This window comes from Salvelinus alpinus, chromosome 24 (assembly GCF_045679555.1).
Source record: "Salvelinus alpinus chromosome 24, SLU_Salpinus.1, whole genome shotgun sequence".
NCBI lineage: Eukaryota > Metazoa > Chordata > Actinopteri > Salmoniformes > Salmonidae > Salvelinus > Salvelinus alpinus.
Window position 1 is genome coordinate 30658280 of NC_092109.1, and position 25249 is coordinate 30683528.

At 44.2% G+C, this 25249-nt stretch overlaps 2 protein-coding genes across 9 annotated transcripts in view; both read left to right on the forward strand.

Moving 5' to 3' along the window:
• LOC139552578 (disks large homolog 4-like) overlaps positions 1-4757 on the forward strand; it is a 139881-nt gene extending 135124 nt beyond the window's left edge. For all 8 annotated transcript variants that reach the window (XM_071364447.1, XM_071364446.1, XM_071364443.1 and 5 more), the window contains one exon: positions 203-4757. In XM_071364447.1, the coding sequence (XP_071220548.1) occupies positions 203-309 (107 nt within the window). In that variant the 3' untranslated portion in view covers positions 310-4757. The remainder of the gene's footprint in view (positions 1-202) is intronic.
• A 5951-nt stretch (positions 4758-10708) lies between these two features.
• Positions 10709-25249, forward strand: part of ephb4a (eph receptor B4a) — a 63179-nt gene continuing 48638 nt past the window's right edge. Inside the window, exon 1 of the mRNA XM_071364453.1 lies at positions 10709-11710. Coding sequence (XP_071220554.1) covers positions 11632-11710 — 79 coding nt within the window. The 5' untranslated portion in view covers positions 10709-11631. The remainder of the gene's footprint in view (positions 11711-25249) is intronic.

A 25249-nucleotide genomic window follows, 5' to 3' on the forward strand; every position in this document is an offset into this window, starting at 1 on the left:
CTCTCTATTTCTCTCTCTCTATTTCTCTCTCTCTATTTCTCTCTCTCTGTATCTCTCTCTCTCTCTCTCTCTATTTCTCTATTTCTCTCTCTATTTCTCTCTCACTCTCTCTCTATTTCTCTCTCTATCTCTCTATTTCTCTCTCTCTCTGTATCTCTATCTCTCTCTCTCCCTCTCTCCCTCTCTCTCTCTCCCTCTCCAGCTGTGGTGGAAGGCGACAGCTTCGAGGAGGTTTACCACAAGGTGAAGACGGTGATCGAGGAGCAGTCGGGGCCTTACATCTGGATCCCCACCCGGGAGAGGCTGTGAGGCTGCCCCATAACCCCAACCACCCTCAGACAGTCTGCCCTCCAGCCCAACCAGGGCAGAGAGACAGAGAGAGAAGGACACCGAGACAGACAGACAGAGGGACACGTGAAGATAGAGACAGGAGGGGAAACATAATCACACACAGAGAGAGAGACACAGAATAACACTAAAAGAGACACATGAATAGAAACACAGAGAGATAGACATGGACGGTATTTAATAAATATGAATATATTATCAATGTGTGGTGAGTACTGAGAAAGACTGGACAGGGGTGACCCAGTTGGGTGTGGCAGGGCAGGGCAGGGGGCGTCCCTGGGATTAGCACAGGGTAAATGATCCACCATCTCTCCCTCTCCTTCTCTCTGTCTCATTGGCTGCCTTTGACATCCCCGCCGACAAGGTGGCAAAACCATCAGCATCCATCTGATCCTTCCTTTTTTATATCCCTTAGCCTTCTCTCCTCCTCCTTCTCTCCTCCTCCTATCTCCCCTCTCTCCTTTCAGGACATGAAAAGGAGGGAGAGCGAGAGAGAGAGAGAAGGAGAGTGAATAGACTATGGAAGGACACACAGATCCTAGTAGGTTCCTCTAATCCAGAGGAGGCTCTTTTCTAGTGAAGAGGCTTTGCTCTATGAACAACATCCCACTAACCAAGACTGGCATTTGCTCAATCACCCACGAAAAGCATTGCAAGGACATTTTTTAAAAGCAGCACAAATTAAAACTCAAAAGTTGAACTTGTGCATGCGTCCTCAGAGGACTCAGAGATGGGAGTTGAGGAAAATGATGGATATTAAGAAGAACCAATAGAGAAGAAGAAGAATGGCCACCCGTCTTTCTGTTTTCCCCTCCGTTTTGATGTGGGAGGTTTTTAGCATGTCTCAACAGAGAGAGGAGCAGAGCGGTGCAGACAGGGAAAGAGGGGGGTGTCTTTCTTGTGTGCAAACTCACTGTGTGCATTGACAATGGAAGACCTCACAGTATAACCACTGGGTCTCTTCTGTACCGCACACACAGTCAGCCGTACAGTAGTTCTAATCCACCTGGCTGTTCTCCAAAAGCACTGGTTATTCTGCTTGTTTGCAACAGACAGGCAGATCCCAGGCTGAATGTTCTCTTAATGCACAACAGCAGAATTCTTATGTTCAGCTCCTTAGTGTGAAGAGCCCTGCAGCCAATTCTCTGTTCACTCTTCCAAAAAGACCCCTCAACAACCCACACACAGTGTTCTCACTGGCCGCTCTGAGCAGTGGTGTGTGTGTGTGTGTGTGTGTGTGTGTGTGTGTGTGTGTGTGTGTGTGTGTGTGTGTGTGTGTGTGTGTGTGTGTGTGTGTGTGTGTGTGTGTGTGTGTGTGTGTGTGTGTGTGTGTGTGGACGCTCTTCCTCTTCCTCCCGACCACTCTTTCTCTGCCTCTTTCTTTCTCTCTCTCTTTGTTTCGTCACACATGAAGGCTACTTATATATAACACGTTTAACAGACAAAATGGCCTATATAAATATATATTTTTAATGACGATTTCTAACAGGAGTTAGAGACTGTAAAATGTCAATCTCTTCAACAATTTTCCATTGCTTTCTTTGGGTAATGTTTCTCTTGTGTTTGGTGACTTGTTTTGGTCATTGACTTTGCTTGATTTCCCCCTCCACACAACACAGTCCTGACAAACAAACACACAATGAAACACATAATAGCTGAACTATAACTGAGCTATAACTGAGACATAACTGAGATATAACTGAGCTGTAACAGAGATGTAACAGAGATGTAACTGAGATGTAACTGAACTATAACTGAGATGTAACTTAGCTATAATTGAACTATAACTGAGATGTAACTTAGCTGTAATTGAACTATAACTGACATGTAACTTAGCTATAACTGAGATATAACTGAACTATAACTGAGCTATAACTGAATTATAACTGAGATGTAACTTAGCTATAATTGATCTATAACTGAGATGTAACTTAGCTATAATTGAACTATAACTGAGATGTAACTTAGCTGTAATTGAACTATAACTGAGATGTAACTTAGCTATAACTGAGATGTAACTGAGATGTACGTGAGCTGTAACTGAACTATAAATGAGATGTAACTGAGCTATAATTGATATATAACTGAACTATAATTGATATATAACTGAGCTATAACTGAGATGTAACTGAGCTATAATTGATATATAACTGAACTATAATTGATATATAACTGAACTATAATTGATATATAACTGAACTATAATTGATATATAACTGAGCTATAACTAAGATGTAACTGAGCTATAACTGAGATGTAACTGAGCTGTAACTGAGCTGTAACTGAGCTGTAACTGAGCTGTAACTGAGCTGTAACTGAGCTGTAACTGAGATGTACGTGAACTATAACTGGACTATAACTGAACTACAACTGAGCTGTAACTGAGCTATAACTGAGCTATAACTGAGCTGTAACTGAGCTGTAACTGAGCTGTAACTGAGATGTAACGGAGATGTAACGGAGATGTAACTGAGATGTAACTGAGATCTAACTGAGATGTACCTGAGCTACATCTGAGATATAACTGACATGTAACTGAGATGTACGTGAACTATAACTGGACTATAACTGAGCTGTAACTGAGATGTAACTGAGATGTAACTGAGATGTAACTGAGCTATAACTGAGCTGTAACTGAGCTGTAACTGAGATGTACGTGAACTATAACTGGACTATAACTGGACTATAACTGAACTACAACTGAGCTATAACTGAGCTGTAACTGAGCTGTAACTGAGCTGTAACTGAGCTGTAACTGAGCTGTAACTGAGATGTAACTGAGCTATAACTGAGCTATAACTGAGCTGTAACTGAGCTGTAACTGAGATGTAACTGAGATGTAACTGAGCTGTAACTGAGCTGTAACTGAGATGTAACTGAGATGTAACTGAGCTATAACTGAGCTGTAACTGAGCTATAACTGAGCTATAACTGAGCTGTAACTGAGCTGTAACTGAGATGTAACTGAGATGTAACTGAGATGTAACTGAGCTGTAACTGAGCTGTAACTGAGCTGTAACTGAGCTGTAACTGAGATGTAACTGAGATGTAACTGAGATGTAACTGAGCTATAACTGAGCTGTAACTGAGATGTAACTGAGATGTAACTGAGATGTACCTGAGCTACATCTGAGATATAACTGAGATGTAACTGAGATGTAAGTGAGCTATAACTGAGATACATCTGAGATATAACTGAACTATAACTGAGATATAACTGAGCCTCGATTATTTATCTCCAGTTACACATCTCACTTCCTGGTTGGAGGTGCAGTATATAATACAGTAATATTGGATGGGATAAAAAATATGGTGTGTGTTGTATGTGGGTGGGTGTGCAACTGTGAGTGTGTCTGTGTGCGTGTGTGTTCTTGCTCGTGTGTGTGAGTGCCAGGCTCTTGAGATTTAGTGCAATGGTGTAATGATGATATGCAATGAGAGTGGGTTTGTGTGTCTCAAAATATATACAAGCCTAGTAATAATTTGCACTGACAGCATTAATACAGGTATTGATAGAGGGAGTGAGAATCAGACAGAATACAATATGAATTCCAGGGGTTTACAGACACTAGTTTGCATTTATTTAAACATTGTTTAGAACATTTGATTTGATGTTTAAAAGAGTGAAGTTACAGGTGGAAGTGACCGTTCATATTTATTGTTCCATTATTTTGTCTCACTTGCTTTTCCCAGTGAGAAATGGAAAGTGTTAATGTTTTGGATTGATTATTTATTGTAAACTGCTCTCGCTCTTTCAGTTTTACTCACTTAGAAGTCTGTATATTTTATTATATACATTTTTTGTTGTTGCACATTCTCAGTTTTGGGGGAGTGGCCAGAACTATTGTAAATAGAGAGATGTTGGGGTCGTGTGGGGGTCGTGTGGGGCGTGGGACTCTCTGGCCATGCACACTGTTGATTGGACATTAGAGAAACCATCAGAGCCTCAGCACTGGGACCTGAGCCCACAGCCCTGCAACAACCTCTAATACACAGGAACACATCACTTTGGGTGGGTCACACACACACACATATATGCACACACACATACATACACACACACACACACACACACGCAGACACACACACAAGAACAAACATTCTACACGAATGGAATAATAATATGTTATCAATTTCTTTATTTGAAAAATGTAATGTAATTCTTATTCTCTGTTTGTCATCCATATCATAGTGTGATACTCCTAAACAAAATATATATTAATTTTTACTGAAAAGACTGATGATAAATTACGACAAAGTCAACTGATGCTGAAAATATGTTTAAAATTATTTATCTTGCAAAAGATAACAATATCAAGCAAACTAATATGTTTAATTTCAGTGAATTGCTTGTTGTAAATGAGCTATAAAAACAATACAATAATTAAAATAAGCTTTCTGAAAAAAAAGCAGTGTCATGGCACCTTTTTGGGGAGGGGGGTTGAAGATGATTCCATGTTGTTATTTGGTACCAAGCCAGGAACCATGCAGGTTAACATTGGTCCTCAGCCTGGGAAGAGGAAAAATACATTTGGCCTCTAGGGGGTGCTCAAATGTCATTTTTGTAAGAACTTCTCTGCAGTCTCCAGTTTCACCTACTGCAGGCAATTATATTTGTTTCTTTTTCATTTTGCTTGTGGTGTTTTCGTGTGTTTCTTTCCCAAATTAATTGATCTCCTTTTTTCTATCTCTCTGTGTCCCCCCCACCTTGCTGACACTCAGGGGAGTTCAAGTCCCACCCTTATCCCTTTAGGAAATCACACAACAAAGATGCCTCCTGTGTGTGTGTGTGTGTGTGTGTGTGTGTGTGTGTGTGTGTGTGTGTGTGTGTGTGTGTGTGTGTGTGTGTGTGTGTGTGTGTGTGTGTGTGTGTGTGTGTGTGTGTGTGTGTGTGTGTGTGTGTGTGTGTGTGTGTGTTCAGTGAAGCCAGAACACATGGCACTGCATTGTGTGAGAGGATGAGGTGAACCCCCCCACCTCATTATATTGTAAACCACTTTGAGCTGGAAAATCACTATTCAACAAGTCCTTTATGTGTGTGGCCTATGTGTGTGAGTGTGTGGCCTATGTGTGTGTGAATGTGTTTGGCCTGTGAGTATGGATGTGTGTGGCCTGTGTGTGTGGCCTATATATGTGACCTATGTGTGTGGCCTATATGTGTGGATGCTAAAGGGGCTAAAGGTTTGTAGGGAGGGGTTGTAGTGAAGGGGTGTGGGGGGTGTTAATGTGATGTTGGGATGGGGGTAGAACCTAGTATGGCAGCACAGTGTGTGTCGTATTGTCTGCAAGACTCAGAGGTTCTGTTCTGTTCTATTGACTTATTGCTGTTTTCTGCTGAAAATCTCCCTGCTTGCCAGCTCTCTCACCTCTCTCCTCTCCCTTCCTTCTCCTCTCTCTCTCCCCTCTCTAACCTCTCTCTCCCTCTCCCCTCCCTTCCTTCTCCCCTCTCTCTCCCCTCTCTCGCCTCCATATCTGCTACCTCCCTCCCTCTCCCCTCCCTCTCCCCTTCCCCTCACACACACCCGCATACTCTCTTCCTGTATCCTCTGTGTCCTTCTCCTCTCCCCCTCCTCTACCTGACACGCTCACTCCCTCTTCCTGTATCCTCTGTGTCCTTCTCCTCTCCCCCTCCTCTACCTGACACGCTCACTCTCTCTTCCTGTATCCTCTGTGTCCTTCTCCTCTCCCCCTCCTCTACCTGACACGCTCACACTCTCTTCCTGTATCCTCTGTGTCCTTCTCCTCTCCCCCTCCTCTACCTGACACGCTCACTCTCACTTCCTGTGTCCTTCTCCTCTCCCCTTCCTCTACCTGACACGCTCACTCTCTCTTCCTGTATCCTCTGTGTCCTTCTCCTCTCCCCCTCTACCTGACACGCTCACTCTCTCTTCCTGTATCCTCTGTGTCCTTCTCCTCTCCCCCTCCTCTACCTGACACGCTCACTCTCACTTCCTGTATCCTCTGTGTCCTTCTCCTCTCCCCCTCCTCTACCTGACACGCTCACTCTCTCCTCCTGTATCCTCTGTGTCCTTCTCCTCTCCCCGTCTTCTCTCATTCCCATCCTATCCCGCTCTCTTTTGCGTAATTAACTATTTTGTGTCTGCGTTATTATTTTAATCATGCATTCCACAGCACAATTTACTACCCTCCCCACACCTTTCTACCCTCCCTGGTCACCATGGCAATGCCATATTTTCAAGTTATTTCCATTTTGATATCCCAATTACAGATGTGATCATGGTGGGAAGAGGGGGGCTGAGGAGGATTGCAGATGAAAGCATTGGGGGGAATTACAGAGACTAGAAATTAGTCATCAATATTATGGATGGGGAGGCTGTTATGGATGGTCTTGTGTGGTGCAGTTGGTAGAGCATGGCACTTGCGATGCTGAGGTTGTGGGTTCTATACCCATGTGGGACCAGTCTGAAAATCTATGCACACGCTACTTTCAGTTGCTTTGCATAAGAGAGCCTGGTACATGACTTAAATGTTGGGATGAGTGTCAGAAGCAGAGGGATATCTGAAAGTAGCTATAAACCTTTGGTCATTGCTACCTCACACCTGCTCCACTGTCGGGGGCTAGATAGATGATGGAAGTGTTTTGGCCCGGACATAACAGTAGCATAAAATGCCCTGAAGCCATGGTAGAACAGTAGCTGCTTGATGGCCTTCCCTCCCCATTCACACCACACATGGACTGATGTTGAACCACAGCAGACTTCACACCTCTGTGGCACTGTGCCAGTCTCAGCTCTTCCCGATGTGTCTTTCTTTCACTTATTATTGTGGTTTCCTCTGTTCTGACCTCCACCATGTCTCACCCCTGAGAGAAAAGTCTCACCCAACACCCTCCGAGCTTTTACCATTATATGCAAGGGAACATGGGGTTTATGGCCCACTATGGATGCAGACCGTCTCTGAGAAACTTGCTGATCCAACCTTATTCCGGCCAACTAGTTCCTTGAATTCACATTAACACAGTGGTAGCTAGGGTGTTTTCCTGCTGCTGTTGTGTTGTGGGTCGGCAGTGGGGGGTGTTTGTTTTTTAAGGAACTCAGTCCAGCTTTCAACTTACTCGTGGAAGTGGTAATAGTAAAATGCACAAGGTGACATTTCTAAATTGGGAAGTGCATCATCAGTTCATCTTGTCATGTCAGTCATTTCAGACCTTAGAGAGCTATTTATATACTAAACAAAAATATAAACGCAACATGCAATAATTTCAAAGATTTTACTGAGGAAATCAGTCAATTGAAATATATTTATCAGGCCCTAATTTATGGATTTCACATGACTGGGAATACAGATATGCATCTGTTGGTCCAAAAAAAGTAGGTGCGTGGATCAGAACCAGTCCGTATCTGGTGTGACCACCATTTACCTCGTGCAGCACGACACATCTCCTTCGCATAGAGTCGATCCGACTGTTGATAGTGGCCTGCGGAACATTGTCCCACTCCTCTTCGATGGCTGTGTGAAGTTGCTGGATATTGGTAGGAACTGGACCACACTGTTGTACACATCAATTCAGAGCATCCCAAACATGCTCAATGAGTGACATGTCTGGTGAGTATGCAGGTCATGGATATTTTCAGCTTCCAGGAATTGTGTACAGATCCTTGCAACATGGGGCCGTGCATTATCATGAATTTTGTTTTATTTTACCCTTATTTTACCAGGTAAGTTGACTGAGAACACATTCTCATTTACATCAATGACCTGGGGAATAGTTACAGGAGAGGGGATGAATGAGCCAATTGTAAGCTGGGGATGATTAGATGACCATTATGGTATGAGGGCCAGATTGGGAATTTAGCCAGGACACCGGGGTTACTACTCTTACAATAAGTGCCATGGGATCTTTTATTGACCACAGAAAGTCAGAAAACCTGTTTAACACCACTCCAACACCACTTCCAGCAGCATCTGGTCTACCATCCAGGGACTGACCAGGACCATCCCTGCTTAGCTTCAGAAGCAAGCCAGCAGGTGGGACGCAAGATGGTATGCTGGCATACCAGCAGCATGAAACATAAGGTGATGACGGCGGATGAATTGCACGACAACGGGCCTCAGGATCTTCATCATGGTATCTCTGTGCCTTCAGATTGCCATCAATAAAATACAATTGTGTTTGTTGTCCGTAGCTTCTGCCTGCCCATACCATAACCCCACTTCCACCACGGGGCACTCTGTTCATAGCGTTGACATCAGCAAACCGCTTGCCCACACGACACCATACAAAATGCCATTGGAGGCGGCTTATGACAGAGAAATTAACATTAAATTCTCTGGCAACAGCTCTGGTGGACATTCCTGCAGTCAGCATGCCAATTGCATGCTCTCTCAAAACTTGAGACATCTGTGGCATTGTGTTGTGTGACAAAACAGCACATTTTAAAGTGCCCTTTTATTGTCTCCAGGGATGTAAACAAATTTGTGCACAAAATTTGAGAGAAATAAGCTTTTTGTGCATATTGGAAATGTCTCAGATTTTTTATTTAATCTCATGAAACATGGTACCAACACTTTACAAGTTGCATTTATTTGTTCAGTATATCTTGTCAGAAATGTCCAGATCAAAACACCGTTTTTTTAGCTAGGTTTTTTAGCCCATAGATTTTGTAGTAGTGTTCGAGTCACTCAAATATCACATGAATACATATTAGACATGGCAAAATGTATAGAATTTCAAGAAAATTTGCTTTAAAACTGCAACATTTTCTCTGGGTAGAATTGCAGGAAATAAGCTTTAAACTTGCAATCAAAATGTCTCTCCGCCAACAAGAGTGGTTTGTGTCATGTAAAGTGCTTGTGCCCATTGAAGTACTGTACACGTGGCATGCTGATGTTGGCCAGAGTGAAAAAGTTTTGGAACCCCTGTAGTGTCTGAACGGAATCGTGCCCAGGAGTGTGTGTCACAGGATACCATGTGCTTACAACCGTCAGACGGGCCCGGGATTAAAGCCCAGTCAGACCTGACCCCATTAAGCACATTCCTTTGACCCAGTTTATCCACGGGCCGAGGCTTTTTTTGGGCCACCTTGGACTCAAGAGCACAACCGAGTACGCTTCTCACTGCTGCCTTCACCATCTGCACACATTTGTGACATATAAGTGTTTTGGGCAAAGTACAAAGTACAGAGCAAATAGCTCAATTCAACACCATTGCTTATAATTCCTTTATTATACACAGTCGATTTATAAGATTATTATCACATTTAGCAAGGTACATTAACTTACATTACAGTATTTTCTGTGTAGGACAAGGAGTTTTAACTCGCCTAATGCCTCAAGAGGAAATGCCTGCGAGATATGAGTATGTTAAGTAGTCTATGTGTGGTGTGAAAACATTTGTAGAACATTACAAACTATGAAGAAATTAATAACAAATGACTTAGATAGAACACCGGAAATGTCCGTTGTGTGACCTGCAGACCAATTCCATAATAAAGGCCAATCATAGTATAGCAAATGTGTATCATAATAAGCATTGTTTATACTTTCAGACACATAGTTTAGACCTAATTAATTCTCACGCTTTCTCGTTCTCAGCCTGCACTGGCAGTCTTTCGCTGCTACTAATTGTTTTCCACCATGGGTCTTCCAGATAATTTACATAAGAAAAGGACCAACCGCTCCATAACTTTAATGAAGTCACTGCCGAGGAAATAACAGGCCAATCCACAAAGCGGCTTCCTGCGACTCTGCATGGAAATAGGGAATTTGCATGGGAATGACATGAAACCAACAACAGTCAGGTTTCTTTTCCATGGATATTGTAGTAGCCTGTATTTTTATTTAACTAGGCAAGTCAGTTAAGAACATATTCTTATTTACAATGACGGCCTACCCCGGCCAAACCCTAACGACGCTGGGTCAATTGTGCGCCGCCCTATGGCACTCCCGGTGACGGCCGGTTGTGATACAGCCTGGAATCGAATCAGGGTCTGTAGTGACGCCTCTAACACTGAGGTGCAGTGCCTTAGACTGCTGCGACACTCGGGAGGCCGAGTATGTATTGTTTACAGAGCAGACTGGAATGAAACTAAATATCATAAAAGAGAACACTGTAAAAGTATATCAAAAACCTGTTGGCTATTTCAATTTGTGTATCATGAATGAAACATGATAACTCTCTGGTATGAACAATATCACTCCCGTTACTTAGGCTACCGAAGCTCGCAACAAGGAAAAGGAAGTAACAGCTCTCCCCTCCCACATACACAATTGCAAAAAATATCACAAAAATGGGGTCGGGTGAATGCGTTGATTTTCAGATTCTTTTGACTTACAGCTCGAATTGACCTATGGTTGGCCGAAACTGTGTGTGTGGAGGCGGGGCGTAAGCAGTCAGTGTAGGTTAGTGCTATTCGGCTCTGAATGTGTGTTGAAACATTCCTAGTGAGAGGTTACTGAGTAGACGGGAATAAGTGCGTAACTTTTTTTTTCTGGTTTATTTTTCTTGAGAGTGATTTCTCGTTAAATTTTTCTTTCAGCTCTGTGATTTGTAAATCGTTCTACATCATTGGGAACAGCCTAAAGACAAGGGCAGAGACACGCAGCTGTTCCCGATCAGTTATCCACTTCATTTTTGGGGAGGAATTTACAGAAATATTAATACAATTCTGGATCTGGTCGTTTGTAAAGAAAGTAGACTACCGAAACGAACAGAACACAGCAGTAACATGGTTTTCATTCATCTTGACAATTGAGTCTTTTGCAAGTGCCTTGACTGCAGACATCGAATTGAGAGGAGATTTGGGAGAAGTCGTCGAGGGTTCATGGACAAAGAGTGGAACGAATACAGCCAATGATACGATAAGTTTCATCTACATGCGTCCCGTTTCTTGAATGTGACAGTGGGGACGTAGGACAAGATCAGAGGACAACTCCTCTGTATAATTGTATAGCCACTATATGCAATATGTTCTAGTGCTATAAAGGAACGTTTTTCCTAGTATGAAAGTTAATACTTTATTGACTATTCTAGATTTTAAAAACGGGTGTTTTTTATTTGTATCGACTTATTCCATGAGTCATTGACTTCCCACCGTCAGTCAGTCAAAGCGAGGTTTTCCTTGTAATATTGTGACCACATTTTTTTTTCACTCATTCCCCAGTGAAACTGGTGTTTGAACTGTTGTCCGTGTCAGATGTGGTCAGTGTTGCGGCCAATGGGTACACGGCCCAGCTGACGGTGCCAGTAAATCACCAGTTTAACCTTTTTGACACACACAACCGAAGGAGTTCGTTTATATTACGGATATTCTGGATGCCATTATGGAGTTCATATCCAGTCGCATTGTCCCACTTTGTCTGGTCCTGCTGGAGTGTTTGCTTCTGTCGACAGCAGAGGAAGGTAGGTCGGATTGGTTCATATTACCTCCTCTACAACGTTCTCAATTAAAAGGCTGTTTCATGTACTGCTTATTGTCGACGAAAAATGTACTGTGGCGTTATTTAGCCACCTAATAGCTTATGAAAATATGATTTAGTCCTGTTTTGCGTTCAACTTCAGATTGTTGTTACATTGTAACAGCATCAGATATTACATTGTAACAACTGCACTGTGCTACAGCCGCACGTGCTTGTTACAATGTGACATGCTAGTTGTAAATCATAATGATGGTTAATCAATCCTACACTCCTACGCTTTTACTGTGTCATATTTTTATTTGTATGAAGAATCATAAGCCTCCACTATCTAACTACTGCAATTAAACTCTGAGTGAGACTTCACCATTAATAAAGATTCACTTGTTGCACGTGTCTTTATATATATATATATATATATATATATATATATATATATATATACAGTACACACTACCAATCAAAAGTTTTAGAACACCTACTCATTCAAGGGTTTGTCTTTATTTGTAATATTTTCTACATTGTAGAATAATAGTGAAGACATTGAACTATGAAATAACATATATGGAATCATGTAGTAAACAAAAAAGTGTTAAACAAATCTAAATATATTTGAGATTTGAGATTCTTCAAAGTAGCCAACCATTGCCATGATGACAGCTTTGCACACTCTTAGCATTCTCTCAACCAGCTTCATGAGGTAGTCACCTGGATTGCATTTCAGTTAACAGGTGTGCCTTGTTAAAAGTTAATTTGTGGAATTTATTTCCTTAATGAGTTTGAGCAAATCAGTTGTGTTGTGACAAGGTATGGGTGGTATACAAAAGATAGCCCTAGTTGGTAAAAGACCAAGTCCATATTATGGCAAGAACAGCTCAAATAAGCAAAGAGAAATGACAGTACGTCATTACTTTAAGTCATGAAGGTCAGTCAATACGGAAACATTCATTATCTTTGAAAGTTTCTTCAAGTGCAGTCGCAAAAACGATCAAGTCCTATGATGAAACTGTCTCTCATGAGGACCGCCACAGGAAAGGAAGACCCAGAGTTACCTCTGCTGCAGAGGATAAGTTCATCAGAAATTGCAGCACGAATAAATGCATCTCACATCTCAACATCAACTGTTTAGAGGAGACTGCATGAATCAGACCTTCATGGTCGAATTGCTGCAAAGAAACCACTACTAAAGGACACCAATAAGAATACGATACTTGCTTGGGCCAAGAAACATGAGCAATGGACATTAAACCAGTGGAAATCTGTCCTTTGGTCTGATGAGTCCAAATTTGAGATTCTTGGTTCCAACCGCAGTGTCTTTGTGAGACACAGAGTAGGTGAATGGATGATCTCCGCATGTGTGGTTCCCACCGTGAAGCATGGAGGAAGAGGTGTGATGGGTTGGAGGTGCTTTGCTGGTGACACTGTCGGTGATTTATTTCGAATTCCACGCTTAAACAGCATGGGTACCACAGCATTCTGCAGCGATACGCCATCCCATCTGGTTTGCGCTTAGTGGGACTATAATTTGTTTTTCAACAGGACAATGACCTGGCCAGCATCCCGAAGGCCAGCATCCCGGAGTCGCCTCTTCACTGTTGACATTGAGACTGGTGTTTTGCGGGTACTATTTAATGAAGCTGCCAGTTGAGGACTTGTGAGGCGTCTGTTTCTCAAACTAGACACTCTAATGTACTTGTCGCCTTGCTCAGTGTTGACATTGAGACTGGTGTTTTGCGGGTACTATTTAATGAAGCTGCCAGTTGAGGACTTGTGAGGCGTCTGTTTCTCAAACCAGACACTCTAATGTACTTGTCGCCTTGCTCAGTTGTGCACCGGGGCCTCCCACTCCTCTTTCTATTCTGGTTAGAGCCAGTTTGCGCTGTTCTGTGAAGGGAGTAGTACACAGCATTGTATGAGATCTTAAGTTTCTTGGCAATTTCTCGCATGGAATAGCCTTTATTTCTCAGAACAAAAATAGACTGACGAGTTTCAGAAGAAAGTTCTTTGTTTCTGGCCATTTTGAGCGTGTAATCGAACCCACAAACAACTAGTCTACAGAAGGCCAGCTTTATTGCTTCTTTAAATAGCACAGCACTTTTCAGCTGTGCTAACATAATTGCAAAGAGGTTTTCTAATGATCAATTAGCCTTTTAAAATGATAAACTTGGATTAGCTAACACAACGTGCCATTGGAACACAGGAGTGATGGTTGCTGATAATGGGCCTCTGTACGCCTATGTAGATATTCCATAAAAATCAGCAGTTTCCAGTTACAATAGTCATTTACAACATTAACAATGTCTACTCTGTATTTCTGATCAATTTGATGTTATTTTAATGGTCCAAAAATGTGCTTTTCCTTAAAAAACAAGTACATTTCTATGTGACCCCAAACTTTTGAACGGTAGTGTGTATATATATATATATATATATATATATATATATCTTTATATATTTATGTATGTCTTTTAAAAACAGTCCAAGACAACATACCTACATGGATTCATTAAAGATAGAGAGGTGATAATGAATTGTGTGTGTGTGTGTGTGTGTGTGTGTGTGTGTGTGTGTGTGTGTGTGTGTGTGTGTGTGTGTGTGTGTGTGTGTGTGTGTGTGTGTGTGTGTGTGTGTGTGTGTGTGTGTGTGTGTGTGTGTGTGTGTGTGTGTGTGGTTGTGGTTGTGTGTGTGTACATTGTTGAATTTGTGCTTGTCTGTGTGTGTGGGAGCATGTGCGTTTTGGAAAGGTGACCCCGCCAGTCCACAGCCTGTATATATGCACCCTGCCCAGTTCTGTGGTGTTCCACTACCAATCAATCCTGAACGGCATGGCTCCGATTAGTTCCACACTGCATGCTGAAATGGAGACACCTGGTCCCTTCTATCTACAAACAATTAACATGGTGCTGTTTGACAGGCATTGATAACACCCGAGCACGGCTATGGCATTACAGGAGACTTGAAGGGATTAGTTTGGTATGCCTACTACAAGGTCACTAATTAGCCACAGTAACGCCAAAATCAATTCATGATTATGTTTCATTTTTTAAATTTCAGTTCAGGTCATTTTAGAGGTCTTGTTGTCCCCTGCCTCAATAAGTTTTTGAACTATTACGATTCACTCTGCATCCTAGCCTACAACGATACTGTGTAGGCTTGCTTCACTTACCATTGAGAAGAGTTTTGAGGATCTAGGCCTAGACTGTAGCGTTTTCCTGTAGAAAACCCACCTCTAACATCTGTTCTCTACTTTCCTTCTGGACTCACAACAGAAGGAGTAGAAAGAGAATCTCTGAGCTGGGAGTTCTGCTAATCTATTGAATGTGACCTCTTTCCCTTAAGTGTTAGGTTTTGAAGAAACAGGGTAAAAACTCAAACGGACGACTAGTAAAACCTCAAACCAAGTTTATTCAACACACTGGGTGCCTCAGCTGCAAGCACAACATATCAGTCACACTAGCACATATTTATACTTTCCGACTGTTTTTATTTGAACCTTTACTTAACTAGTGACAGCCTACCCTGGCCAAACCCGAACCCAATTGTGCGCCGCCCTATGGGAATCCCAATCACGGCAGGATGTGATACAGCCTGGAATCAAACCAGGGTCTGTAGTGACGCCTCTAGCACTGAGATGCAGTGCCTTAGACCACTGCGCCACTTGGGACTACGCGGAGTCTTTTCCTTGCATGTCTAAGATAAACAATCCTTCTCTGTTGCTAGGCAGAAACTCAGTTGGTTCCTCTTACTGGTATTGTCATTACCCTGCCTAAGTCCAGGACCCTCATGGGCATGGAAGTGAGTGTGTATGGGACATGACTGTAGTCTGATGTTCTTCGGGGTGGCCCCTATGGCCCCCCTCCCAGCAGTGTCTTCTCTCTTCAACTGTTGACATTCTTTAGAGTTGAGTTCCACACCCCTCATTGTCCTAGTTCCACAGCAACTTGCCTGCCCTATCAGCAACTTGCCTGCCCTATCAGCAACTTGCCTGTCCTATCAGCAACTTGCCTGCCCTATCAACAACTTGCCTGCCCTATCAACAACTTGCCTGTCCTATCAGCAACTTGCCTGTCCTATCAGCAACTTGCCTGCCCTATCAGCAACTTGCCTGCCCTATCAGCAACTTGCCTGCCCTATCAGCAACTTGCCTGTCCTATCAGCAACTTGCCTGCCCTATCAGCAACTTGCCTGCCCTATCAGTAACCTGCCTGTCCTATCAGCAACTTGCCTGCCCTATCAGCAACTTGCCTGCCCTATCAGCAACTTGCCTGCCCTATCAACAACTTGCCTGCCCTATCAGCAACTTGCCTGTCCTATCAGCAACTTGCCTGCCCTATCAGCAACTTGCCTGCCCTATCAGCAACTTGCCTGCCCTATCAACAACTTGCCTGCCCTATCAACAACTTGCCTGCCCTATCAGCAACTTGCCTGCCCTATCAGCAACTTGCCTGCCCTATCAGCAACTTGCCTGCCCTATCAGCAACTTGCCTGTCCTATCAGCAACTTGCCTGCCCTATCAAAAACTTGCCTGCCCTATCAGCAACTTGCCTGCCCTATCAACAACTTGCCTGCCCTATCAGCAACTTGCCTGCCCTATCAACAACTTGCCTGCCCTATCAGCAACTTGCCTGCCCTATCAGCAACTTGCCTGCCCTATCAGCAACTTGCCTGCCCTATCAGCAACTTGCCTGCCCTATCAACAACTTGCCTGCCCTATCAGCAACTTGCCTGCCCTATCAGCAACTTGCCTGCCCTATCAACAACTTGCCTGCCCTATCAGCAACTTGCCTGCCCTATCAACAACTTGCCTGCCCTATCAGCAACTTGCCTGCCCTATCAGCAACTTGCCTGCCCTATCAGCAACTTGCCTGCCCTATCAGCAACTTGCCTGCCCTATCAGCAACTTGCCTGCCCTATCAGCAACTTGCCTGCCCTATCAACAACTTGCCTGCCCTATCAGCAACTTGCCTGCCCTATCAACAACTTGCCTGCCCTATCAGCAACTTGCCTGCCCTATCAGCAACTTGCCTGCCCTATCAGCAACTTGCCTGCCCTATCAGCAACTTGCCTGCCCTATCAGCAACTTGCCTGTCCTATCAACAACTGAAACTAGACTGTTGCTCTTGGCCTCTTTCCTTAGAAATATGAATATTCAGCAATAACATGTTTGAACAGAATATGAACTTTCGTCACTTTCCCTTGTCTTACTCAATAACTTTCCATACACAGAGTTCCTATTCACCCTTCATTGACCCCAACATATACATTCCTTATACATGTAAAGTCATCAATAAGTTGTAGCATGGTAACATGAATAGGTATATTTCAAGCCAGAATCCAACAACTGTTAAAGATATATATATTTTAAATAATATTCAAACAGCATTTGATCATTTTTGAAGCGTGACATGCATGTGGTCCCTGCAGGACTGTGAAGGTATTAAAAAGGGCAATGCTGGTAATTATTAATTTGGCCAAGTTAAGCTAGGCATCCGTGGGGTACATTGGATTCGGTCCACAGGGTAAAATCCTCAAAAGGGGCCTAAACCCTCTGAGATTAGTGTGTGTGTGCGTGTGTGTGTGTGCGCAAGTGCGTGTGTGTGTGTCAATGATTAAACAAAGGTTGATCCCTGCGCATATCGTATAACAGATATTTAGTGGTCTTTGTTGAGAAGAGTTTGAAGAAAAAGCAGACTTCCATCCCAGTGAGCCATTGAGCCAGTGAGCCTTCACAATCAGCCTCCATGATGAGCTAACCCCCAAAAAGACACCATCCTCTCTGTTGCTTTTCCTCCACCTCCTCTTTTCTCTCATCACCCCCTCGCTCTTTCTCTCTCTTCATACCTTCTCTGTGGATAGAGCGCCGCGATGAGTGACATTCTGCTTCACAGCCCATAAACTCAGTGTCTAAAACCAGCAAACGCTGAAAGAATGTATTTTATTCCGAATACAAGAGGCCCTATGTGAAAGAGTTAGGGCCTCGTCGCCCCTCCCCTGCACTCTTTCCATCGCCTCTCTCTCTCTGCTGTGTGAGCGCGTCAGTGCAGTCAGGACTTGCCGACTGTCTCCCCTGCCGCGGAAATGCGGATCTCTTCCCAGAAATCCTATTAAATGGAACCGATTTTTATAAGAAAAGGATTTGCATTTAAAGCAATCCTCCCCCCTCACTGACACCCCCAGACATCATCCTCTGTGGCTTAATCCCACGATTAGCCCCTTGAAGAGTTAAACAGGCATCCGAATGACGCAGCGGTAATCTACAGGCCAATCGGCCTCTACTCCAGAAACACTTGTTCTCTCTCTCTCTCTTTCTCTCTCTCTCTCTCTCTCTCTCTCTCTCTCTCTCTCTCTCTCTCTCTCTCTCTCTCTCTCTCTCTCTCTCTCTCTCTCTCTCTCTCTCTCTCTCTCTCTCTCTCTCTCTCTCTCTCTCTTTCTATCACTGTCTCTTCCCCCTCTCTCACTCTCTCTCTCTGATGAAGTTGCCTCTGCAGACTGTGACCTCGTTCTAGGCAGATTTTTCTGAGTGGGTATGGGTTGGTTATCAATGATATTTTAGTCACAAATGAGATGTGATACACATAGAAATGTGTCAGGTGGACGGCAGTCAGGTGGACGGCAGTCTGGTGGACGGCAGTCAGGTGGACGGCAGTCAGGTGGACGGCAGTCTGGTGGACGGCAGTCTGGTGGACGGCAGTCTGGTGGACGGCAGTCGGGTGGACGGCAGTCGGGTGGACGGCGGTCTGGTGGACGGCGGTCGGGTGGACGGCGGTCGGGTGGACGGCAGTCGGGTGGACGGTAGTCGGGGTTGATGATGGGAATGAAACAGCCCACCACCCCTCCAAGCCATGCATCAATGTCAGTGACACGCTGACAGGCTGGCATGGGGCGAGGCAGGCGACCCTAGTGCTCTCCCCTGCTCCTCCACCCACACACCACTCACTGTGAGAGGGAGCACACAGAGGAGAGGGAATGAGGCCACAGCCTATCAAATAGGACAGAGCCAGAGAATGACTCTTATGGAGAGGGTCATTTCTGCCAGAGGGTGTCGAGGAGAGACTGCTATCAAGTCAAGTAGAAATTAGAAATGGGCTGACAGAAAGTGAGAGGGTGTGTGTGTGTGTGTGTGTGTGTGTGTGTTTTAATGTGTGTGTGCAGTAGGTTCCCAACCTTTTCCAGTTACTGTACCACCAATTGAATTATGCTCTACCCGGAGTACCCCTGAAGTACCCACTCATGTACATTATACCAGTAAGCCTATGGTCTCATGAGTCTTCTCAAGTACTCAAGTCCTAGTATCCCTGGTTGGGAACCACTGCAGTAGGTGATCTGCACCTGGCTGTGAGACAGAGGTGTGCTGTGATTCATACACACACACACACACACACACACACACACACACACACACACACACACACACACACACACACACACACACACACACACACACACACACACACACACAGAGCATACACATTACATGTTCACTCTAGTAATTTCATACAAGGTTTCATACAAGGTCTTATTTCAACCTAAAAACCTAAAAACCCCTTCCAAAAGTGTTTAGTGCTTCAAACCCCCCTGTCTTAAGCCTCTAAGAACAGAGAACATTGGAAGGAAGATCTTGAGCTCTACCCCTCGATGTGTCTGTTTTTCCTTGGCTTGTGAAAGAGAGGGAGGAGGAGGTGTCAAATGAAAGAGGAGACCCATGGAAGTATTCTGTTGTATCTGGGCTTGGATGTGCAGATCTTTGGATGGTTTATTTAGCCTGAGTCTGTTGTGCCATTCAGACTGACTGTCCTCCAGCGTCAAGCTGTCCACCTCCCACTGCGGATTAGTCACTGTGTGTGTGTGTGTGTGTGTGTGTGTGTGTGTGTGTGTGTGTGTGTGTGTGTGTGTGTGTGTGTGTGTGTGTGTGTGTGTGCGTGAGCGTGCGTGTGAGCGTGTGTGTGTGTGTGTGAGGTATATCTCAAATCAAATCAAATCAAATTTTATTAGTCACATACACATGGTTAGCAGATGTTAATGCGAGTGTAGCGAAATGCTTGTGCTTCTAGTTCCGACAATGCAGTAATAACCAACAAGTAATCTAACCTAACAATTCCACAACTACTACCTTATACACACACACAAGTGTAAAGGGATAAAGAATATGTACATAAAGATATATGAATGAGTGGTGGTACAGAACGGCATGGCAAGATGCAGTAGATGGTATAGAGTACGGTATATACATATGAGATGAGTACTGTAGGGTATGTAAACATAAAGTGGCATAGTTTAAAGTGGCTAGTGGTACATGTATTACATAAGATGGCAAGATGCAGTAGATGATATAGAGTACAGTATATACATATGAGATGGGTAATGTAGGGTATGTAAACATTATATTAAGTGGCATTGTTTAAAGTGGCTAGTGGTACATTTTTACATAATTTCCATCAATTCCCATTTTTAAAGTGGCTGGAGTTGAGTCAGTATGTTGGCAGCGGCCGCTAAATGTTAGTGGTGGCTGTTTAACAGTCTGATGGCCTTGAGATAGAAGCTGTTTTTCAGTCTCTCGGTCCCTGCTTTGATGCACCTGTACTGACCTCGCCTTCTGGATGATAGCGGGGTGAACAGGCAGTGGCTTGGGTGGTTGTTGTCCTTGATGATCTTTATGGCCTTCCTGTGACATCGGGTGGTGTAGGTGTCCTGGAGGGCAGGTAGTTTGCCCCCGGTGGTGCGTTCTGCAGACCTCACTACCCTCTGGAGAGCCTTACGGTTGTGGGCGGAGCAGTTGCCGTACCAGGCGGTGATACAGCCCGACAGGATGCTCTCGATTGTGCATCTGTAGAAGTTTGTGAGTGCTTTTGGTGACAAGCCGAATTTCTTCAGCCTCCTGAGGTTGAAGAGGCGCTGCTGCGCCTTCTTCACAACGCTGTCTGTGTGGGTGGACCAATTCAATTTGTCCGTGATGTGTACACCGAGGAACTTAAAACTTTCCACCTTCTCCACTACTGACCCGTCGATGTGGATAGGGGGGTGCTCCCTCTGCTGTTTCCTGAAGTCCACAATCATCTCCTTTGTTTTGTTGACGTTGAGTGTGAGGTTATTTTCCTGACACCACACTCCGAGGGCCCTCACCTCCTCCCTGTAGGCCGTCTCGTCGTTGTTGGTAATAAAGCCTACCACTGTAGTGTCATCCGCAAACTTGATGATTGAGTTGGAGGCGTGCATGGCCACGCAGTCGTGGGTGAACAGGGAGTACAGGAGAGGGCTCAGAACGCACCCTTGTGGGGCCCCAGTGTTGAGGATCAGCGGGGTGGAGATGTTGTTACCTACCCTCACCACCTGGGGGCGGCCCGTCAGGAAGTCCAGGACCCAGTTGCACAGGGCGGGGTCGAGACCCAGGGTCTCGAGCTTGATGACGAGTTTGGAGGGTACTATGGTGTTAAATGTCTGCATGTTTTCTCTTGTGAAAATATCTATATACAGTTGTAATACAGCTTGTATTACTCTGTAACCAATGAGGACCCCAACGTTGATATGGTTAGTATGGCAGACGTTAGCGAGTGGAACCTGACAGTACATGTCGGTCATATTATTTCTGCAGTCGATGTGTGTACTTTTGTGTCAGAGCACATCTGAGTGCGTATGTAGAAGTGTGTGTGAGAGCTGACCTTTTCTTTGGTTAATGTCCCGGTCTTTAGTGTGCTAGAGGATCTCCCAGTCGGACTGACATGGAGATACATGCAAACCATTTTCTGTCCAGAGTTTCTTATAAGGATGAGACTTGAGTGATGGGGGGGAGAGAAATGGGTCAAGATTGAACAACAGAACCACAAAAAGGAAAAGAACGACTTAAACACACGACAGTCAACATGCTGAAAGTATATGGAGATTGTGCACACTTTGAGAACCTGTAACCAGGACCGGCGTGTCTCCTTCAACACACGATGATAATTGTGAACTACTCTTTATAAACTTGTTATAAACCTTTATAAACATAATGAGTTATCTCTGTCACATTTTTTACCATTGAGTCCCTATCAGTTAAACAGAAACAATTACAGAGAAACAAGGCTCCCTTTGATTTGAGGTTGACTTAATCCTAAACCCTTTGTTCTAAACATCCACAGTGACACACACTGGTTTAGTTACGATGCCTATCAAACCATGCCAACTGTACCACTGTCTTTCCCTCAGTAGTCGGTGAGGCTCCTTGATCATGTAGAAAGCTGTTCCACTGTGTGTCTCTCTCTCTGGGGAAGGGAGGGAGGACTCTGAGCTTCTTTGTTCCACTCCAGCTCTCCTTAATTGGTCTTTTATGAAGTTTAATCTCACCCATAGCTCAGTGTCTTTTGTTAGCCAGGGAGGGATATGTGGGAAGTCATCTGGACTCTTTCAGATCACCCCTTTGGTGTGAGATTAGCTACAGAACTAAAATCCAACCAGGGAGAAGAAAAAACCCAGAACATTACTACTGTCAACTCTTGAACAATCTCAGCAATTAGCTCACTGCAACGTGACATAAATGTTGAGTTAAAGCTGCAATATGTAACTTTTTGGGTGACCCGACCAAATTCACATAGAAATTAGAGTTATAAATCTGTTATTCTCATTGAACGCAAGTCTAAGAAGCGGTAGGTCTCTTCTATGTGCGCTATTTCTATGCTTCCCATTCATAAATTTAGTTTTGCGTCTTTTACTTTAGGTTTTGCAAAATATAATGAACAGTGGTTTAGATGGTACAATGATTCTCTACACTATACTTGCTTGTTTTGTCACATAAACTGAAATTAGGCAAACTATTCGAATTTTAGCAACCAGGAAATGGCGGAGCAATTTCTGCATAGTGCACCTTTAATATTTTCCAACGTTCTGCAGACAACAGTCTATGATTGTTAAAAACTTTTGTCTGTTGTGTGGAAATGCTGCTGTTTCTACTTCAATAAGTTCTGCTGTAGCACAGACATTTCAGCCACCATATAAGAACGTTACCCAAAATTCCAGGCATTGAGTCAATTGTAACTTGCACATTTCTGAGCCCAAATGAATGCCAGACATGTAGGGTAGGTTTAATACACTTAATCCCCACTGCTAAGGTCAGCCATTTTGGTTCACAGCTGTGTTATTCAACTCTGGCTGAACACCCACACAGAAATGGACCCTGTCCAGTAGCCAGTAGCCAGCTCCCTACAGTAACTGGGTCAGGTGATGTCCTGGGAGAGGAGAGAACAAGGACAGTAGTACCACCGGGCTGTTTGACATCCCTGAAGAGGAATAAAGGAGGAAAACATTTGTCTTCGTCTCTCTCTCTCTCTCTCTCTCTCTCTCTCTCTCTCTCTCTCTCTCTCTCTCTCTCTCTCTCTCTCTCTCTCTCTCTCTCTCTCTCTCTCTCTCTCTCTCTCGTCTCTCTCTGTCTCTCTCTCTCTCTCTCTCTCTCTCTCTGTCTCTCTCTGTCTCTCTCTCTCTCTCTCTCTCTCTCTCTCTCTCTCTCTCTCTCTCTCTCTCTCTCTCTCTGTCTCTCTCTGTCTCTCTCTCTCTCTCTCTCTCTCTCTCTCTCTCTCTCTCTCTCTGTCTCTCTCTCTCTCTCTCTCTCTCTCTCTCTCTCTCTCTTTCTCTCTCTCTCGTTCTCTCTCTTTCTCTCTAACACATGTATACAGGCTACGTGTAGACAGTCACACAGGTCCATGCGCTATCATATGGGGGCCCTTATAATAAGATTAGAGAGTGAAGTGTAATGTTTTTCTCAGAGGGCCTCTCACTCCAGTAGGCCTGCTGAATGCACTGTGAGGATGTCAGTGGCCAGTCCATCACTCCTCAGCTCCCTTCAGACCAGGAGAGAAGCAGGAAACAGGAAGGAGGGGAGTTGGATTAGAGGAGAGGGGGAGACCTAATCTCACAGGCTCAACTCTATGTCAAACACACATAAACAGACACACATCAGGTTTTGAACATACACTACAGATGTAGGATCTTAATTTGAGCCAGTTTGCTACAGCAGAAGAATAATCTTGTAGCAACAGGAAATGTGAATTACAATGTGGATTATAATGAATGGACATTTTTGTAGGGGTTGATACATTTTTCCTTACGGCAAATCAAGTCTGAAATTTCTACGTGGAAATTTCAAACTTTAAAACCCTTTAAAAAAAACTCAAATACACTGCAAGTTTCCATTTCCTGCTGTGAAGGAAAATTCTCAGAAACAAAAGAGTGATCAAATTAAGATCTTACATCTGTATTGTGATATATGACGCACACTCTTGTGCTTACAGACACACACACACACACACACACGGAGACTGCAAGGTGGTGTCTTAGTGGCCAAATGCCCTGATAAGCTCCACTAGTCTTTTTTCATCTCTCCTTCTCTCCCTTCATCTGTTTCTGTCTGTTTCTCCCTCCCAGCACTCCCATAAATCCTTAACCCAGGTCAGCGCTGTCCTGCACTTCTCCCCACCCCTGACTTTCCCTCTCCTCTTAGCATGTTCTCCCATCCTACCCTAACCAGAATCTCTGTTCTCTCCTTCTCAGCCACCTTCCCACTTTATCTGTTCTCTATCTCTCCTCGCTCCTTCTCTCTCTAGGCGTGTAGGGGGTAATTGGCACTCTGGGTTTCCTTAATTAAAGCATGGGTCTAATTGTAGCCGATGCAGAGCGAAGGCTCACAGGCCTATCATTTCCTTATGACACTCCAGAGCAGCCAGAGAGAGAGAGAGAGAGAGAGAGAGAGGAAGGGGAAGTAGCAGAGAGGTAGAGAAGAAAGTGAAGAAGTCGGTCTGTAATTAAAGAGAGGGTTTGTGTTCCAACTCTGAATAGGTTGGGTCATGCAGCAGCTATCATATTCAAGGTCACTTATTTAAAGACTGGAGACGTGGGTTTATTCACCTGCTGTGTGGAGTGGATGGAGTTGGAGTCTTTGGAACAGAGCTGGTAGTATGGTAGGGTTCTTCTACAGTAGGGAGAGCCCTGTCTGGAGTCTTTACTGCTCTCTGAGGTCGTGGAAGGTCAGGAGTCTTTACTGCTCTCTGAGGTGGTGGAAGGTCAGGAGTCTTTACTTCTCTCTGGGGTGGTGGAAGGTCAGGAGTCTTTACTGCTCTGTAGGGTCCTGGAAGGTCAGAAGTCTTTACTGCTCTGTAGGGTGGTGGAAAGTCAGGAATTTTTACTGCTCTTTTGGGTCCTGGAAGATCAGAAGTCTTTACTGCTCTCTAGGGTCCTGGAAGGTCAGAAGTCTTTACTGCTCTGTAGGGTGGTGGAAAGTCAGGAATTTTTACTGCTCTTTTGGGTCCTGGAAGATCAGAAGTCTTTACTGCTCTCTGAGGTGGTGGAAGGTCAGGAGTCTTTACTGCTCTCTGAGGTGGTGGAAGATCAGAAGTCTTTACTGCTCTCTGAGGTGGTGGAAGGTCAGGAGTCTTTACTGCTCTCTGAGGTGGTGGAAGGTCAGGAGTCTTTACTTCTCTCTAGGGTCCTGGAAGGTCAGAAGTCTTTACTGCTCTCTGAGGTGGTGGAAGGTCAGGAGTCTTTACTGCTCTCTGAGGTGGAG